General features: G+C 32.3%; 1 protein-coding gene across 1 annotated transcript; it reads left to right on the forward strand.

Annotated features, from left to right (window-relative positions):
* Positions 1-10,848: 10,848 nt before the first annotated feature.
* Positions 10,849-20,959, forward strand: LOC127834419 (uncharacterized). The gene is made up of 10 exons (XM_052360245.1): positions 10,849-11,819; positions 12,360-12,646; positions 14,132-14,260; positions 14,597-14,762; positions 15,129-15,291; positions 15,636-15,784; positions 16,476-16,589; positions 18,142-18,223; positions 18,593-18,705; positions 19,299-20,959. Exons 2-10 carry the CDS (start codon positions 12,594-12,596, stop codon positions 19,533-19,535), a joined length of 1,206 nt encoding a protein of 401 aa, XP_052216205.1. The 5' UTR covers positions 10,849-11,819; positions 12,360-12,593; the 3' UTR covers positions 19,536-20,959.
* Positions 20,960-22,098: the final 1,139 nt, after the last annotated feature.

A 22,098-nucleotide genomic window follows, 5' to 3' on the forward strand; every position in this document is an offset into this window, starting at 1 on the left:
CATCTCGACATGTGCTTTAAGACACACTCTTTATTAATTTGAATGGGTTGTGTTCATTTAAAACTTACGACATATAACAACTTCCGTGCCTTCAGCGCTTTGATTTAGATGGTCCATGTTTCTGGTATGTATTCAGTTACAAAACAAAACAACGCACCTTTAAGAACGTTTAGTTCATTTAATATAACACGCAAGCATGTTAATTTTTTTTGTTCGACATCAGATCGCGTTTAATCATTTTTGCTATAATATAAAGACTATGTGTGCATTTCGTATTTATGATCAAAGACATCATACTGATTCGTGACCACAAGACAAACATTCGATCAAAGATGTCCAAAGAGTTGTGTAGTTAGCGAGTTGCACTAAATCGTATTTTTTACAAGGACAAACAAGTATTGATAAGTAAAATGTAACCCTGCCTAGCAATAGAAGTTTATCTGCGTTTGAACTTCCTATTACCGTTTAAGGCATACAGTCCATGAGAGAATCTCGGCTTAATCAACGGCTGCTGTATTTTTACTCCTCTAAATCGTTGACATTCCATCATGAAACATGCAACAACAACATATGACCAAGTGTCAATTGTACATAAGAAAGTAACATGTTATGAAATGTTAACATATGTGAAAATAAACAAACGAGCGTGTGGAACAGTTTGACTTCACAAATGTCGATTTATATGTAAAGCATACATACAGCCTTTCAATAAATAGAGTTCTTACGTGTTATTGTGCATATCAGTGCTATTATTGGGTTGTTTGCAGGTAAAAGAAGTGCTTCAACTATTTAATCATTACATGATAAACGGCAATATTTGAATATTTTAATTTCGATTTCTTTTTTGCATCACTGAGGTTGATGTTTGCGTTGAAACTACACATGGTCTAGTGTCAAGATAGCTTTATATTGTAACACTCAATTAGAAGTGAATTTAATACAGACACAATGCATTTTATTTAATAAATATTATATTACAAATCTTTATTTTAGTATACTTGTTTAATGCTATAATTAAATTTATTTTGCATTATAACGAAAACTTAACCAATGTATTATTTATACCATTAACTTTCTTTTCACGTTAACTTTTCATTCTGATTAAATAAACCGCAACCAGTCATACACATAAAGGCAAACTACATCGTTTACTGCGCGAATCTCGCCTGTCAATCGGCAATAGCGAAGAGTTGTAATATTTTGATGCGGGATTCAATGCCCGTTTAACAAAGTTGAAAATTAAACTAAAACGGGATTCGCTTGTAAGCTGATAGAAGTCCGTTACGCACACGGCGTGTTTTTTTTAAGAATTGAAATGAATCGTTATTTTTACAGCTATGAATTGTGCAATAATGTATAGTGTACTTTTCATTTTCGTCAGGAATAACCCAGCTGACGAACACGAGTTTTTATTATCACATATTTCACCATCGAAGGCGTGTCCAAATTTGGTATTAATATCGTTGATTTTAGAAGTGGCCAATCCGCGTAAAAATGTTTATATACAAATACATGGGACATATTTTATTATATTTGTATATAAGTAGTAATATAATTTAAAATTTCGTGCTCAGATTTATTAAAGGTCATGGCATGCATTATTTTATGATGGCTTGAATATATGACTTTAAACAACAAAACTGACACGATAAAGAAACCGATGACATATGGGTCGCGCCTAACATTTAAATCGACATTACAGTGATGTTGCGAACCATACCTAAGCACGTTGTTTTGTTGAAATTGCATAATTGGGCCGTGTTATGTGAACAAGAGGTTTAATGCATGTGCGTAAAGTGTCGTACCAGGCTAATGAGAAACAACACTTTCCGCCTAAACTTGATGTTTGCTAAGAAAATACTTTCTTTAAACGAAATGTTTCATAAAAGTCGAAAGTGCCGTCCCTGATTAGCCTGTGTGGATTGCACAGGCTACTCTGGGACGACACTTAACGCACATGCATTAAACCCCCTTTTCACAGAGCAAAACCCATACCTTTTTCCTTACTGCATTACACAAGTGGCAAATATAAATGGTTGAAATATAATGTGGTTTTAATGTTAGGAGAAAACTTGACAAAATTAACATAGAATATGATGAAAAAGAATTGCCATCCCCCGAATGCTTAGTTGCTTAACTCAATCATTATATTGCGAAGTATATATTGTATTGCTTGTCAAGTGTTTAAGGCCTTTCCCACATTCTCCTGTTGTGAATAATTGTTAAAGGTGCACTACTGGAATAGCAATTGCGACAACCTCCATCGTAAAGCAAAACTATAATGATAAAGACTATACACAACCTATATCGTAAAGCACAACTATAATGATAAAGACTATACATACAATGTAACCACATATGCGACAACCTCCATCGTAAAGCAAAACTATAATGATAAAGACTATACATACAATGTAACCACATATGCGACAACCTCCATCGTAAAGCAAAACTATAATGATAAAGACTATACATACAATGTAACCACATATGTGATACACATACAATGCATTTCATTTTGATAACAATATACAAATCACATTATCACATAAACAAAGTCATATTTGGGTGTACCAAAATAATTTGCCATATTAGATCGATTATGACAAGCTGCATTTGTATACCAGTCGACCGATTTATTAGCCACATTAGCTTCATCTAATTTATCAGATGAACCAACGAGTGTGATATGTGTTATTTATTGCTTTGACATGTTGAATATTAGCACACGTCGACCTATGATAAATATAAAAAGTGACGACGGCGATGATAACATCAAAGGCTCATTCATTGATTGTCCTTTGTCTGCCTCGTCAAACAGACCCACTCGGTTAATCCGAAACCTAAACAACTATTTGGTTATCATTTGATACTTCTGCCAGCCAACGCGATGTCACGGAGTGGCGGTTCATTGCCCTCTGAACGGAAATCAATTCACATTGGTATTAAGGATATAGTTATTTAATTTATTATTCAATTGTGTTTTAAATTGACAAGTTAACTCACATATTGATAAATTGACATGTAAACACCTGGAGACTTTTCTAACGCAACACTTTTCAAACTTTCAATCTCAGTTATGAGTTAAGACTTTAACTTAACATTTTAAATGTTATGATTTGACTACATTCTGAACAAGCTCACTATAAATTTATTCATTCTTGACGATCGGACGCTTTAGCACGTGGAGTGTGTATTGTTTAATCTGTTTGCACGTGGAACTGGTGACACTATAATATTCTAAATTTATTTCCGTTTCATCATTTTATTTGGGTTCTCACACCAGGAAAACATAAAATTAATTACAACAAAATTATGGCTCATATGAATATTCAAAAGCGCAACCGCGCATTTTGGCAAATTGCAGGTTACCTGCAAGTGTATTCGAGTTTTTCTAACGCAACAGTTTTCAAACTTGAATATCTCACCTATAAGTGTCTAAACCGTGATTATTTTGATTCAATCTCAATCCTTTTTACAGCTATTTATTGTTTATCCACTTAGATGCGCCGATAAAAATGATTTCGTAATATCTTTTTAATTTGATATGTCTGAAATAGTTTACAGTTTCCTCATAAAATCAGTTAATATACGTACTTGAAGATAAACTTAAATGAACTTTTGTGCTTGAAGTAATGTAGTAATTATTGGAAACTTTGTTTGTTTGAACTGTATTTATTTGTTTTTAGTTATTCTGATAGACGGGAATAATCTGTATACAATACTTCCATCAGCATATAAGTCAAATAATTAGTATTATGCGTTTGTTTTTTTAGCAATGCCGATATGAGTCTTTAAACATGATGCAAAGACCTCGGAGATTATTGAGTGGATTTGGATAATAGATACATGATACAAAATAAACATTATGTACACCGTCGCATAAATGTACACAAATTATTCACACACAGACACACACAGGTTTTACACACAAATGCTTTACTAGTATAAATAAATGTTCTAAAGACCTACTGCCTGTCATATTAAAATGCAAAATAATAGTAACATATCAAGTAGAAAATACATATTATATAACTATATGTTAAACTTGAATTATTTAATTATTTTAAGTGCAAAATAATCTCTGCTTCGTTGAATACAATATTCAGGCCTGAATTCATGATTTTTAGATAATTATTTAATCTTTAAATACTAACCTGTATATGATTTTTATTTGAAAACAGATTCTGATAAAAATAAATCATATTTTGCGTTAAAAAAATGCAATTGAATAACAACTCCATACAAGTGTCTCTGTGAACTTTTATCTTCGTTACAGTCTTCATAAATAACAAGAATGTTAATAATATTAAATTTCAGGCTTAATGTATTATTATTTTAATTTAATTTACCATATTCAAGACACGGACCACAAACAATTATTGAATTTATTATAACGAGGTCACTGTTTAAATCAAAGCAAATTTCGTTATACTAACTAAAAAACTATTTTTTTCTATTTAAATGGTTTTATTCTTTTTAAATATATGTGTATACAATCTATTTGCAAAGACATGAACACGCTAAAACCTTATTAACCGTATGTTCTGTGTCTTAACTGAGTTATAACTATCGATACACAAACCGATACTTCCTTCTATCTTTCTACCATTGTTTTACTTACCAGTAATGTTGATATGTGCGTTAAAAAACAGTAAGTGATTGTTTACAAACATGGTATCCGATTTACATCTAAACTTTAGCTATATTTACAATGTTCCAGACCAAAATTTAATTTTACACAAAGAGTTCATTTTTGCATCAAAATGGATTCAATTTTGAATATATTATGCAAACTAAAACAAATAACTTATGCAAGTAAAGCACGTGTTGCAAATTTCATAAAATAATTTGAGTTTGTGATTAACTGCAGCTATGTTTAATTAATGCATTAACGAATAACATGTATTATTATAATTGCTAGGTGAACAACATCAATTTGTATTAACTATATTTTAAATTACAAATTAGTCTTATCACTGTACAAACATTTTCTTGATTTGATTTAATTGTTGTGAAACATTGTTAATTTAAACAAATCTTGGGCCAGCTTGTGCGCCTTGAACAGTGGGATAACTTCCTTCCAATGCATTCAAAAATGTACGTTTTCACTTCCATGAACATAATAAAACAGCTTTCATTTTCCGATTCACTTGTATCACCAAATAGGAACAATTTGCAGTTTTTACTATAGATAGATTTGCATTTTAAGCTTTCATAGATATATTGTATAAGTATTTGTTCTGAGTTTCAAAATCAGAATAACTTGGTAAATTTAGTTTTTTAGACATTTTGCAAACGTGCATATTTTACTTACCGGCAAGCCTAGTTAAAAAATTGAGTGTGTTCGTTATATTCTGTGGAAAATTATAGTTTAAAAAATTGAATATATGTATTATTTTTTTAGGTTTTATTTATTCGAACACCTTAGAACGAACGGAATATCTTCAAAATCCACATTTTGTACGATTGTGGTATCCTTACTCGATCTATTGCTGATTATTGACTGTCGAGTTAACAGAAGAAAACGATTCATGAATAACAAATAATTATAATTATGGCGATTACATTTCTGTTTTCCGTACTTTCAGAGTGCACGGTCTAATTGCTCCAACATAACAATTGTGGGATGGACCTTAACTTCATTGTTTTCAAGTGTGCAATTGAATCCACGATGTATCGTGATTTATATATACTGTTGACCAACATCCGCCGATGCAAACAACAACTTTGGAAAAGACACTTAAAGTGGTATATCGAGCTATATCATGTATCGTATTTTAGAAGTAAGATTTATTAAATGTTTTGCATAAACGCTCAGCATAATTTTGAATGCACGAGTTCGAATCCCCATTAATACATTGTTATTTTATAAATATATGCGCGAAAGATGGAATATTCATTTGTTATAATACGTGCCAAAATATGGGGAAGCGTCATCCTTATGTCTATTTAAACCAGTGTGCCTGTAACAATGTGTGCTGCCAACTTACAATATCTAATCTATGCTTCAAGTTTAAGTGGCTTTCAAAGAGCTTTTGAGATCAAATACCACTGTATTATATACGAACAGGAAGTAAGGTGTAGAGCTATAAATATAATCAGTCGTAATTGTTTTACATATTGCAAATTAATTTGGATTATACTTTGTCTTTTCTTCTCTTGCTTCCTTTTGTATTTAAATATAAATAATAAAATATTAAATAACATAAACATACATGCTTATTTGATTGATTGAAATAGATGATTATCAAATAACCCCAAGGATTATATGTGCAAAACATATCAGCAACGCAAACATAATCGGATCAAACCATACCACATACCAATTACTAAAACACCTGTTAAGAATTTTTCCATTCATTTTCCTATCTTTATTTGTAATAGAAGCCGATATTATATGTGATAAATAATACATTAATTGTTATTACTAAAATAAATGAAATAATGATTATTCATCAGAAAGTTACTTAAACAGTTGGACTTGAAATGTACTTTCTAAATTGTGGGCATGAAACAATCGACGCCGAATGCATTTTGTCATGATTTAATGCAATAAATTCTGTTCCTTGCTCTTGAAAGTACAAGTTACACCGTACTGTTATTTATACATATGTGATTGGTTTCAAGTATAACTGATTTTGACATCGTTCGTGCCTTACCACCCCGTGTTGTAGATTATCGCTGACGATAAGAACGGTTTCGCCGTGCCGAACGCCATGCAATTTACGCTATGCTTTAAAAAATTGTGACATTGAAATAAGTTCGTCACCAAAAAACAAAGCTCCTTTCATTTCATAAAATGTAATATAAGCTTTCGATAACATAGAGCGATATAGTACATATAATGTAACTACGTCTGAGTAAGATAAGATACTGTATAACATTTGTCTTTTCATTATTTGTTTTATCTTTCTCTAAAACGATAATCAAAGAAAACATACATTATTACGTATAGTATTTACAAAATGTTTATAAAGTATTAAAAGCACATATTAAAGTTACTGCATTCTACATGCATGATACTCAATCTTTAAAAGACACCACACCGATCTATGGAAAAAGAGTTCATAAAAGAAAATGGTGCCGATTTCCTACTACGGATATTTGTTTAATTTACACTTAAACCTCCGACGAAGAATGATATGGGCTTTCAGGAGTACAAAATATATATTGAATTGTGAACGTTGTTCATCGTGTTCTATTTGCTTTAAACTATAATGGCCAGTTACATTTACTTAAGACACATATAAGACAAACAAGCTTACTAAATGCCTAAATAAATAAAGTAGTTTCCTGTTTCACATTCGTATGAATGTTTGTCATGCTCAAAATGACAGACCACATTCCGGTATAACAGCAATCCATATTCCATTTGTATATTCATAACTATGTATTAAGGTACATGGTTCTATAAGAATTTTACTGCTATTTTGTCAGCCATTAAAACAGTGCCTCATGTACAAATTTAAGCAAATAAATTATAACAAGTATTTTACTAAGCGGTTTTAAAAATAAGACAAACAAAGGCAAAGAAACATTTAATGTATTACTTGTAAAACATTATAAAGTGTACTGGTAATCAATATCCCCAACGAACAAGTTTAGTTATTCCACATAGCACACTCGTATGGGTAAGTCATGTGTATCTTCAAATTACAATTACACTTGTTCTTGTTTATTAAGATAACTAGTTATTGCCTTTTGATAGAACACACTTTACAAAGTAGTTGTCAAATCTACGTACGCATTATTTCTTGACAATTTACCGACACATTCATAAATAATACAATAATATAAAAGTTTACCCAAATCATAATTTAAAAAAAATATTACCTTAGCTAATTCCTAATTATTTTTAAACAAATTACGATGGATGACCTTCGATATAGTTTGCTGACATATACTTACTAAATAATGAGCAGTATCAAATAGTTATGCATCAACCTATTTAACTAAGTTTAAAACGACTTATATAGTTTCATGCTCAATTTTAATCCGAAAACGTTTATATGTGTTGTGCATTCTCTTTGTTTTGTTTTTAATGCATAAATATAAGGACATGTATATATTATGAGAAAATTAAACAACTTGATTTGTAAATCAATCTCCTGTTCCTTTAAATTTTCGTGTTCTGAGTAATTCAAAGTCCTCACATGCATTGGGTTTGGATGGCTGTTATTTATTGCATCACAAAACAAACAAAGACATGATACAGAAACCGATGACATATACATGTGTCACGCATAACATTTGAATCGACATTATGTTCTTTGTGTGACGTTTTATAAATCCTCCGCACTAGTGTTTCGTTGCATTGACGATAATGGTTTCTGATGCATTGTCATGTGGGCCCTGTAAAAACGGAGGAAATATTATGTGGTGTATGTGTTATGATAAAAGTTCACAGTATAAGCATATTATATCATCGACACTATTTTATTTAATTGTATGTTGCTTTAAAAATATAATCCATGTTTGCAAGGTATTTTAAACATTTTATATTCGTAACAATTAATTCTGTTGAAGGGACATTTTTTTCTATCTCTCATAAAACACCTATTGCTATACAATATACGCAGTATTCGACCGTCTTGTCCTGCAATAGTGATTCATCGGCATATTTTACCAACTTAAAATTGTTTTTTTTTTTAAGTTCATAGTAACTTGTTTTTCATATCATCTGAACAAATAAATATGTACACCCTCCTTTATATTTTTAAAGCTTAAACATTTAATATTAGTAATAAGTAATAAATAACAAAGCTTTTTATCGTATCGCATGTCAAGTGTATGGAATATTTTTTCATGACACTATTTTACACGGTGTTGAACAAAGGCTACATGGTAAATGAATGACTGGTATTTATATAATCACAAAACAAAATTCACTATCTAAAGATACACATGTTATAAATGAAACGCATAACATTTAAGACGACATTATTTACATGTTTTGAAAGTCAAATGTATGCCGATGCACGTACGGTGTTAAGTTGAATTATACTGTTGACAATATAGTGATGGTTGAAATATTATGGAGGGTAAACAAATTGTTGAATCGAAATGGGGTGACTTTTCTTAATTGCTTATTTCCTGTAATTAAATATTTAATTGATAAATATAAATATTATCATTTTTTATGTCCTTTTAACCTGCGATATTCGTATTTGCAGCTTTCTTAAATCAGCAAACATAATTATGTGCAATATTCAAACAACCTAACCTCCTTTAAGATACATTACAGATACATTTCCTTCGATTACAATCGAGTACTGCCCGATAAGATACAATAATCTGCTGTGATTGTATGGACATAATGTACCGTAATAAACGCTCTTGTACCGTTTGAACGCTGATTTTAGGAAGTTATCTCTATCTGATTAACCAACATTCGTAACATGTGTTATTAATTACTTTGACATTCAGAAATTATGTTCGCCTCGACCTATGCATTTACATACGGTAAGTATCAAATATTAACAATGACAATGATAATATCGGTTGCTCATTCATAGCCGGTCCTGACTCTGCCTCTTCAAACAGACCCACACAGATAATCAACCATCTGATAACTATTTGGTTGAAAGCTGAGACCATTATTAACCCATCAGCCAAACAACTCAATGTCACTGCGTGGCAGTTTATTACCCGCTAAACGGGTATCAATTTACAGAGGTATTTGGAAGTTGTAATAAGTCTTAAAGCCACAAATTCACATATTGAGTATTGAACGCTTTGTCAATATGTTCCATAGATCTCTCGCGATAATCGATACAATAATATTATAATATGCTATCCTAATCTGCGAGAAATGCACGTATTAAACCTGATCGCTTAAACATCAATTAAACATTATATAGTTTGTAATATCGATATATAGATAAAACGATGTAAAATATATCGACTTATTCAAATAGGCATTGAAGTTATGGCACTAGGCCATTCAAAATACCCGAATAGCTGTCATAATTCACTTCAAAATTGCGTGCACGTGTACCAGTATTATATGTGGTATGCGTAAATATATACACGTTTATTGTCACTTTCATTGTGTATAAAACACTGTTTTGTTTTATACTAAACCACTGTTCAACACAATGCCGTAATGCACACGCAGCATGTTAATACCCCGAAGTAAAGCCATCCATGAGTTCTTAATTATTAGAACAGCCGATCATCACACAGTATCCATATTTATGCTCGCACCTTTAAATGGACCTTTTCACGTTTTGGTAAATTGACAAAATTAAAAGAAATAGTTTCAGATTCACAAATTTGCGTTGTAGTTATGATATTTGTGAGGAAACAGTACTTATGAACATTTACCATCTGTTTACGATTTGAAAACTTTAAAATTATAAAGCGTTGCAACGCGAAACGGTTAAATAATTTGGAGAGTTCTGTAATTGTCGTTTTATTTTGTGGCACTACGAGTATTGCTTATATACAGTATAAAATACATCACTCATTGTATAAGCACGGATGTTCGAGTGGTCTAAGTGTTAGACTTTTATACCAGAGGTCAGTGATTCGAGCCCAGTCGAGGTTAATTATTTCGTTTTTTATTTTTATTCTAGTTTCTACAGGAGCTTTTAAGATCCAATTTTTACATTTATCAAGATACAGAATTTGATGACAAACTTCGATACATGCCAAAATATGTGACAATGTCCCTTTAACTCATGACAATCATTTTTTACAATAGTCATTGTGAAGCAAATAACGCAAGTATCACATTAAATCACATTTAAGCAAGATTGTATTGGTACAAATACCCCTGCAGCGAGATAACGTTTACAATCAAGTTAGTATGAGCTAAAATGTCACAGGATAAAGTTTTATGCAACATCACGAAGCGAACTGCTGTACACGCAATGCGGTCCTTGTTGTCTCTTTTTTGGGGTGCAAATATGTCGCATTCATGCGATCTGCAAACTCATCAACGGATTTTATATAGAAGCTCTCAGGAAAGAACTAGCCAACTGTCACGCTTAATAGAAAATAAATTACAATAACATGAAAGGGAACTATATTTGAAATTACTTATATACTTAGTGTATACTTAAAAAAAAAGTAATGTATCGTATACAATGGTGCTTGTATGCGTTTAAGTAAACAAATCTAATGAAATGCACGCATTAGCGAATACATTACACTGTAGAAGCCGTGGAAGTAGCAGGCTACGTGCAATACAGGTACGGATACCCAAGCAATATTTCGAAATAACAGATACTGGTGCGTTTTAAAAACCGGGTGGATGCGATGCGTTATCAGTCTGAAAGGTTTGACACTGTTACAGAAACTCTGTCTATAAACAACTTGTTGGAATGCATTTATTCGCAGACATTGATGGATCGCTTCCCCCGAAATCTAGGCTTGATATTATGTGAACCAATGGTTTAACAGTTGAAGTAGCTAACCGAGAGGTAAAACATTCACCATTGACATTACTGACGGCGGTGAATCGTGACGTTGGTTGTAGTATAATGTGACTGCCAATTGTTTAGTGGGATTGACTCGTGCGTAGTATAAACGGGATTACCTCTGATTTCACTAAATGTTGACGATGTAAATGTCCGCAAGTGTGTACGAATACATTGAATTGGATTAAACCGCATTAGTGATAAACAAATAATATTAATAGCGTACTCTTTACATTTATTTATTTCAACAATTTAGACTGTGTGACATTTGTGTAAACTGATATTCGTTGATTGGTTTAACCCATGATTTAGCGATATCGTAATCAAAATGCGAACTTTAATTTATTCATTACATGTGTTGGAATATTCAGTTTTATTACACTTTAAACAAAGGTAATACATTCGAGTTATTAGTTTAAGTAATAATTTGGTAGTCATGCCTATAGTTTGTACATCGTGGTTAAATATTTTGATTTTGAATTTGATATGACCGCATAGGGGCAAACAATATATTTGTTATCCGTTTACATAATGCGGAATAAAAATGGTAATGTTTATATAAACACAATATAAATTATGTTATAGATTGTCAATGTTGATTTAATGTTTAATTTAATGATATTGTGTTTCATTTAAGTTAATTAAATTAAAACTGATCCGTATTTAAAAACGGTGATTTAAAATTGTGCAATTGCATAGAATCTGAAACTTTTTGAAAGTTTAATTTAGAACTACATTTAGAACTGCATGTATTCATATTAAATATATATGACTTGTGAATGTCTGTCAAAAATTAATAATAGCAATAAAGAATCTTCCTTACAACATTTGTTTCATTGAAAAGACACATGTTCAATTTATTTATTTATTTTGCAATCAGTGTGTGTTGATGTTGGATATTGTTTGTTGAAGGTTGTGTTTTGTTTGTTTCAGAGAATAAAGTAGTATAATCTAGATTAAAGATAAACAGAAAAAAACTAGAACGTGTTCCAGACTAACGTGAAAAATTGTGTTTGCCAAAGATTCGGGTTCCAGAAGAAACATCAACGGATTAATGCATAAAACAAGTGAGATAAGGTGATAAGAGATTGTTTAGACTGATTAACGAATACACCTGTTACTTTGATCAAAGGTGCTTCAAGAAATTCGTACGCTATTTTACTCAACATGGAGTGGAACTTAATTTGGAAATGCGTTTTTGGAGCAATATTAAGCACGTGGTAAGTAAATGTTGAACCCATAAACGAATTGAGTTTAGAAAACTATTTTCAGCATTATTTTTGAGTTTTAGATATTTGTCGTGTTTTGTTTCATTATTCTTTATAACATTTTATCTGTGACGCCCAATGCGACGTTTACATTCAGTTAATTTGCGATTCCAATTTAAAGTAGATTGCAGTTTGGTAGAAAAAAAACAATGATATATCAACTTTAAGGCTTAACACAATGTACATTTAGATTTGGCTGGTTTATTAATTAACACGTATGTTTCACCACGTTACATAATTCAATTCCTATGTTCTTAAAATGATTATGATCTTGTATTACCTTGCGTGGTTATTTGATAAGTAGCAATTAATTGTAGTAACACATCGATTTCTACATATTTAAGTTATGTATCTTGGCACCGAGAATTAATATACTTTATTGGTAATAAATTCTCACAAGACGTATAAGAATGTGACGTGTGCCAAGTTTCTAAGCTAAATGATAACCTTGTGGAAAAGGCGATGCGAAATTGTAATAACAGTTCGATTGTATTACTCTATTAACCTGGCTGCTCATATGCAATGTTATGATCAATTGTTCTTCAAGTCGAATATGCAGATGTGGGTTCAGATATCGTACCACAATTGCGAACTAGTTCTGATTCATTTGAACCGCGTTCTGCGAAAAGGTGGTTTAATGCATGTGCGCAGAGTGTCGTCGCAGATTAGCAGGCTAATCAGGGACGACACGTTCCGCATAAACTTGATTTTCGCTAAGAAGAGACTTTCTTGAAACGAAATATATCATAATAAAGGAAATTGTCGTCTCAGATTAGCCTGTGCGGATATGCATTTAGCCCCCTTTTCACAGAGCACGGCCTATTTAAACAGAAATTTCGATTAATGATTTTTCTTTAAATATGTAAACATTTGCGGTCAAGTACAAACTCGGGTTTTACTTTAAATGAACACTATCTACAAAATACAAAGTAAAAGTCGTTTAATAATATATTTCTATAAATAAACCATTCGAGCTCAAACATTACGTCATTTACGTTATTTTGTACTTATTGTCACCACATACAACGTAAAAGACAGAATAACTTATGCAATCGTTTTGCGTATGTAACGCTTAATAATTGAATTAATTTCCATCGACGATTACTTATAAAGAAAATGGACAATGTGTTTTATGTGCGAGCCGGTGGTGTAACATCGCTCCCTGGTGTCAGTGTTGGTGTACAGTGCTGATTTATTCTTTTGAATCTGTTACCGAAAGTTGGCAAGTTGTGCTTCTCTAAATTCGTCCTCGTATTCATGCCAATTCAGCTCACACAGAGTTGACCCTTTGCTAGGAATGATTGCGACCCTACTCCGACAATAGTCCTAAGCAATGAGCTTTGTGAAACACACACTGCGTTATGGTCAATAAACAACCATTATGCAGCAGGATTAAATAAAAACATGTATAACAGCATTTATTTTGCTGCTTTTCAGTGCTTTCTGTTTTGATCGGTTAGAGTTACCGGCCTACGAATATCAGAAGCGTTTCCAAACAGAGTTGTTGCCTGGCAAATGCCCATCGCGAATCATACAATACCCAGAGTCAGTGTATTCGGAACCATGGTAAGTTGCTTTATCGTCTTTCAGCTGACACACTAATATCGGTTATCAAATACGTGTGACTATCTAAATACAACACTAAAATTCAAACAAGTCCACCATGTTTACTAGTACGCACCCCGCAGTAAACAAACGAATGAGAAATGTAGCCGAGTTCTCGTTACCCACATATCTTAAGTGTTTTATAATTAACTTTACATGCATATATACTATGCAGTTAGGAAAACAAGGATGTGCGTGATAATTGTTATTCAAAAAAATTAGATTGTCAGTTTCTAATTAAAAGTCTTAAGTACGGTTTGCACTAGTGCTATATAAACGTGTGTCGCATGTTTACAGTAAGTTTCCTAATCGGGCTGGGGTCGTCGATTACAAGTTTAAGCCGGCGGAGACCACCATACGAACCACCGTTACGAATGCCTCTCAGCTTATGTCAGCCATTGGTCTATGTGATGCAAAATCAGCAGATTATTTCGGCCTACTTGCAAAAGGAGATTGTTTGGCTGTAAGTTACATGTCCTTTTATCTCACCTTGAACGAAAGCGTTGCATTTAGCTGTTGGTCTTTGTATACGTGTATGTGTATTTACGAACAGCAATTTAAATACACCCGAACACAACTAAAGAATATTATATTTTCTTAACTTACAGGACATAAACTTTCATTTTGTTGGGCTATTGTATAATCATAATATTAGTATCAAAATTAATCGTGTAATTCCGCAGAAACATTTCAATATTAAAACATTAAAATTGCTATTAAAATATTATGCTTAATTATCTGATGGTCTCTCTTGACAACACATCACAATTATTCGTTATGTAATCTTCCACGCACATATTAACTGTCTATGTTAACGACTATGATGTAGAGTGAAATAGCCGGTATGGTTGATTTCGATCCAAAGACGGCCACGTTTCTTTATGTGGACCACTACCGACCCAGAGTGAAGACATTGATACCAACACATCCCATCAACATCCCTCCTGAATATACACAGTACCTCAACAACAGCTTCTTCACTGAAAGCATATGTAAATAGCATGTGTTGTTATAGAATTCAAACGCAAACCCATTGCATAAATCAAATATCTAACAAGTGTTTTTAAAATGTATATTTTTCAGGGATTCTATGAACAGTTATATATATTTAAATTGTTTTCTTCCTATTTATTTTGTAAGATCTTTGTCCAGAGTTCTATTAATTACGTTTCAAATTATAAAAGCAAATAGAAACAGACACCTTTTAACACTATTTTGAGGTTTATAGCTTTAGCAGGCATCCACTTCTCTTCAAATTGTTTCATTGATTAGTTCAGCTTTTGCGATCAACACACTAATCATTTCGTTTTTTGTAATTTGCTACTAATTGTTCCAGCTATTGGCTCCGACGAAATACTGCTCGTTGAGATGCACTTTTCCAAGGTGAAAGAAGCCACGGTGGCCGGTGAGGAGTTCCACACTCCAGACATGCTTGCGATGATGATGCATGTTGCGCGGTTTGTGGGAACTCCTCGAAAGATAAAGGTAATATTTACACATGAATTAAAACAAATTATTATTTTGTCACGTGGTACAGAATGATACGCCAAAAGACAAACTATAAGATAACGGCTGTAGTACTACTAATTTCTAAACCAGAATTAAGTCCAGGACAATAGCATAACATAATAAATAATTCCTGCAATTGACCGATTATCTTTACAATTCAGGACACTACCTACAATTTGACATTGTTCATAAACGAGTATGGGTCACGTCCTTAAAATACAAACAAGTATTGTGTCTTTTTTGGCGCGCCTTTCAATGTTTTTTTTTTTACTTGTTGAAGTTATTGCATGTAGAAACTAATTATGTATTCTATACTTTTAGTTTTCATTAAACGATATATCAAAACTGCGATGGTGAGGATATTGTATACAGTATTTTATACTCGTTAACAGGCACTACAGTATACCTTCAACACAAAGAGTTTACATTTATTGGCGAGTTGGCAATTGATTACGAGTTAGTACTCATCGATAAACTGTTGCCAAATATGAATCATAAATTTATCAACTTGGCTCTCATATTAAACGAGGAACGTAGGACACATAAGACTTTGTGATTATTTCAGACTTGATATATTCAGCGGAGATAACCGTGTTCTTTTAATTATAATATTATAAAATTGAAATCTGGTGTAATATAAATATATTAACAAAGTCATTGACAACAGGTAGTTCGAGTTTCCACTTCGGACCAAGTTGTCTTGGCGAAGGTGTTCCGTGGAGAAATGGCCATCTTCGAGGCGATTGGCTATGTGCAGGAATGTGAGAATGCCATCGAGAAGGTGAGACAGAAATTGTTACAGAACACTGACAATCTGTCATTTAAGAAATAGCAACATGTACATGCACTTGCATGGGCTATTATTGTATTTGCCATTAATAAAAGCCGGGTCTTCATGATATGATTTCAGAACGCATTATTGTGCATTTTTATAAAATAAGCAAAGCATAAGTCTATAAATATTTCAGACCATAACATTTTGTAACATTCATTTGTAACACTCTAGAAGCAACATGTATTGTCCAGTCTTCATGAAACTTGGTAAGAACAGTTGTCCCAATTATAAATTTGACGAGTTCGAGAATGGTTCCGGCTGGTTGAAAAACGTGGCCGCCAGGGGGTGGGGCATTTTTTCTTATATGGCTTGTGTAAAACCTTGTTAACACTCCACAGGCTCAATTTATATTCCAAAATTGATTAACCTGGTCAGAAAAATTATTTTAAGGATATATTGGATAAGTTAGAAAATGGTTCTGGTCTGTTGAAAACCATTGCCGCTATGGGGCGGAGCATTATACATCATATGGCTATAGTAGAAGCTTTATTAACCTTGTAAAACCTTGTTCACTTCACAGTTATAGTTCAATCTTCATGAAAATTGGTTAGAACATTTGTTATAATGACATATTGGGCTGCAAAGAACAGGTCAGTTCCTTTGTATCTCAGTTGAGCTACTTTTGCTCATTTAGACCCTCTAATATCATGGAAAGCGTCTGTAGATTTTATTCCGCTAATCCCAAGCTTTGTGGACCATTATGCATTCAACATATCCAGTATTACATGCATTTAGGATTTGGAAGACAACTTCTTAAAAATAAACGTCATTGAATTATAGTGTTGATGAAACTGCTGAATCATTTTTAAAAGTGAAATTCTGCTGACGTCAGCTATTATATTGCGATAAAGGAAAGTATTTAAAAACACTTGTTTAATTATTATAGCTGGAAAAAAAACCATTGGAAAGGTCAGCGCAAAGCATAGGTGGTTTAAACCAATTTGATGGCCAGCTTAAGTAATATGTAGCCTATAATTCATCACAAACACACTTGTGTGGTAATACGAATTAGGAAGAAACTTTAGTTATGTGCCCAAAATGTAAAAATGCATATGCTCATTGTATGTAGGAATTATTAAATTTACTTAGTCTAGCAGTCAAAATCTACTTTCAAACAATACGTTTTCAATACAGACAACACACTATAACTTTCCCAAAGGTGTAACGTGAATTAAATACTAAAACTCCTTGTCTCTTTGGGGAATTGTTTTAAACAAAGCAACTATACAAACAGAATCGCGTGTAGTTTTCTTTTTCTATAAAATATCAAGTTTGCATTGTTCTTTAAGAACAAATATGATAATGCAAACAACAGAAATATATGACCACAAAACAAAATACGCTTAACTTTACCAGTGTCATACGACTGTAATACTGAAATATGAAATAATTGCATGACAATATTACTATAATTTATGTCAAAGTTATCAACAATAACATATTACAAGTATTCATGTTAAGTTTAGGGCTGTACCATAAATATGGACGATACTTTTAGGTAAGGCGTGAATTGCAGGAGGGGCTGCGACACTCACATTTGAAGTATTCATTTAAGGCATATGAGATAGGACCCATTGCACGTAAGTCTGTTACTTTTATAAACGTTAACCACATATTTACATTTACGTAAAAAAAGTTGACTGATTCGAAAAAAAATGTCCATTAAAATTCCTGGTGTCTGATTATATATGCGAATTTAAGAAGTGCATGTCCAACTTATTTCATATGTTTTACAATATAATAAAGATAGCATTAAGATTTTACAGAAATAAATAGCAAACGAAAATGAATTACATTCAATCATTCTCAATAACAATTAGTATGTTCCTCACGTTAGTTTAAGTCATTTGCAAGCGTAGCTAATTGTGTCCGTCATGAAAGGTTTCATAGTATAACATATTTTAACCTAAGTAAAAAACATTATATATTCTGTTTCCAATTTATTTAAGTGTCCCTACAATCTATCTCTGACAAGGCTAAACAACAAGCCTGGGAACAAATTGCGCTTGTGCAGGTGGAAGCGAAACGAATGTACAACAGGAATAAACGATACAGGAAATTTGTAAGTGATAAGGTGTCCGCTTTGATCGCTGTTCGTAAGGTTTTAAAAATTCCATACGGTTTATTACCACTTTCCATGATTAATGAACTATACACATTGAACAGCAGCTAGCAATCGGCCATTACAACAGCTGTACATGTAAAAAACAACAACATGAGTTTTACGTCGATGACATTTTGATTGTGTATTAAAGTCAACATTTTTAGAACTATGCCATATATAACACGGTTATATTGGTGAATGTTCTTGTAATATACGTATTAATAAATATATCAATTTAGGTAGTTACATACAGTGAAACGTGAATCACATAATAAGGAATTGGATGAAAACGTGATATATGATTTTATAAGGTTTGTTGTCACCATCAGAACAATATTACAATATTAAAAATGACTTAAATCGCATACGGGTTTTTATGAGAAATAAGCAATCATTCAGGTATTTCATTAAAAGCATCACATAATTGTTACTATTTCTTCGATTTCACAAAACGTTGAACTATATTTTAACAACAGGTATACAAGGGCCTAATATTGTGGTTATACAATACTGTTATGTTGCGAGCCTAAATACATTGTGTTATATTGCAGTGCAAATCCACGACGCTGTACGGAAAATACTGCAAACATGCACTTGACATGGTCAAAGAGCTGAAGAAGCTGAACACACACATTCATACACAGAGGAGAGACTGGCTCAAGATGCCGTACGAGAAACAGATTGAAGTGATCAACAGCGGAAAGCGAAATATAAAACTGTATACCAACACTATGCGAACTGTTTCCAAGCAGCTGGACCCGGTCCTCAAAAAGCGGACAAAAAATTAAATGCTCACGAAATGCTTTAAGCGAATTTTGGCGGACGTTTTTGATCCATGCAAAATCATCTCTTTGATTTACATAAAGCGTAATCAGACCGCTTTTTGACGGAGCTTCGTTTGTTATTTTCGAATTAGAAACGTGACTTAATAATCACGTACGTCCATGAGGTGGTAAAACAGGTGTGTTGCTTTGTTTATCAACCATAAAAGGACGCAGAGCTTTCAGGCGATAAGATAATGATGCCTAGACAATGAGTCTGCGGTGTTAGATTTGAATTCGGAATTTATTGAAGATAAAGTAAAGGATGAGCGCAGAAACCAGCAAAACCATCACCAGAGAAACAAGACGAGGTTATCTCTTGCCAAATAATAGGTGTGGTCGGTAGTTAGGTGCATTCATGAATTTGATTTTATACTTGAAACCAGTATGCTCTATTTAAATGTCATCTCCAAATCCGTTTAAAAAAATGAACTGTGTACTCCTAAAAGAAATTTTTCTGACCAAATACGTAAAACAGCAATGCAACGGCATAATTATAATAACTATGTATCAATAAATCGTATTTGATTCTCTGAACCCGATAGCAAATGATCTGGAGTACAACTAATAAGTATACTCCGATAGTGCCAAATGTGGTTTAAGATGTATTCCTTTCATACGAAACCTTCGGAGAAATAATCAAACAATTTTGAACGGTGTATTGTGTGTGATTTAAACATTATTTACTTTCATTTGAACAACTGCCGTTTAGGATAAAATAAATTATTTGTTGTGGAAAGCGACTAGAATATGATGTAAATTGTATGCCAATGCAATATTACATAATACTATATTATAAAACTACATTATGCCTGCGATTTGTCATTATAAATACTCTTCTTATGTATGAACAATGTGCTAAATCAGGTTTAATTCTATAGAGACACATGTATGGATTTGTTTTCTAATTGCAATTTGTTATCGCCAAATATGATTATTATTGTCAAAATGTTTTTTTTAATTACCATCGAATATATGTATTCTAAAAAAAACTGATTAAGAAACACCCATTTTAATATTTTATAATTAACAAATACTTTGGTGTTTAAAGAAACCTTGTTTTAAACCTTAGTATAAAATTCAATGAATCAGAGATTGTTTGACATTTTAAATAATTCAACACAAACTGTTTCCTACTTGATGTTTAACATATAGTCTTTATAACGTATAGGTATATTAATAAAGCATTTGTTTGTAAAGTATTTATGTGTATATTTTCGACTTGGAAATAAAAGAAATGTATTATGTATTTATTATGCAAACCCACTCATAAATAAATGAGATGTATACATCATTTATATTGACTCCTGTATGCAACTGCTAGAAATGTATTCCAAACGTGTGTTTACGGTATTTATTTCAGTGATAGATGCACTGATATAAGCAACCAAATAAAGATAATACGGAAATAGTGAACGTACAAATTTGTATGCAAATTAAAATAAGCATTAAGAAAACACGTTTTCTTTAAAAAAGCAAACAATTATCTTGTTTTGTTTTTGTATATACAGACAGACGCCCGAAAACGTAAACATGCGTTTTGTTGGTAGTAGTGCACCACATATCGGTTCAAATCCAGCCAAATCAATGAGAAAAATTATGTTTAATATCCGCTTGTTTTTTATGAATGCAAGTGACCGATATCTTGTTCACAAGTAGACAATACACAAAACAATACTTATCACAAAAGTGTTTACTCTGGAATGATTTCAGCGAAATTTCATAGCAAAGCACCCAACTTGGACACTCGTTGTATGTAAGTTTGTACGAAATATTTTATTGATGTGCTGTTGTTCTTTGAACCGTTGGAAAGGCATGGTACATGTGTTTAAGTCCGAACATACTGTACAGAATATGATTCATCTAGGTTTCAGACAAAACGGAACGCACATTTCAAATGGTTTAACCTATTAATATTCCAATCGAATTATCGTATACAGATTATCCTAATCCTTTTAATCAGAAACCAGATTTCGTTTGCTAAACCAACTGACGCAAATAAATACCGTTAACACCAACGTACGCAAAGTGTTCGTGAGTTATCGATTATTTCTATAACAACATAAAGTACTAAAGTGCATCTTAGTTTATCTTCAAGTAATGACATTAACCGATGGTTATGTGGAAATCGTAAACTATTTCAGACCTATCAAATTAAAAAGATATTTCACAATCAGTTTTATCGACGCAGGTAATTGGATGAATAATTAATAATTAATAGCTGTATCCTATATATCCCCTGTGCCAAAATATTAGATAAAAATTATCCCATCAAAGTAAATGTCTTTGTGGACTTAGTCATTAAAGTCACTTCTTTATACTGGTTCTGTTAAACATTGTTTAAATGTTATTCATCGTTATCACTTTCTAAAGGTGGATATGTACAACGCACACATAGCACTCATTGCACTATAAAACATTACATACATTAAGTAATAGTATGCCCATTAATTGATAACACTTACTATTTATTGTTTAGGCATTGATCTTTATCAAATCTTACCGAATACGATCCCAAGATATGTCGGCA

This window comes from Dreissena polymorpha, chromosome 6 (genome assembly GCF_020536995.1).
Source record: "Dreissena polymorpha isolate Duluth1 chromosome 6, UMN_Dpol_1.0, whole genome shotgun sequence".
Lineage (NCBI taxonomy): Eukaryota > Metazoa > Mollusca > Bivalvia > Myida > Dreissenidae > Dreissena > Dreissena polymorpha.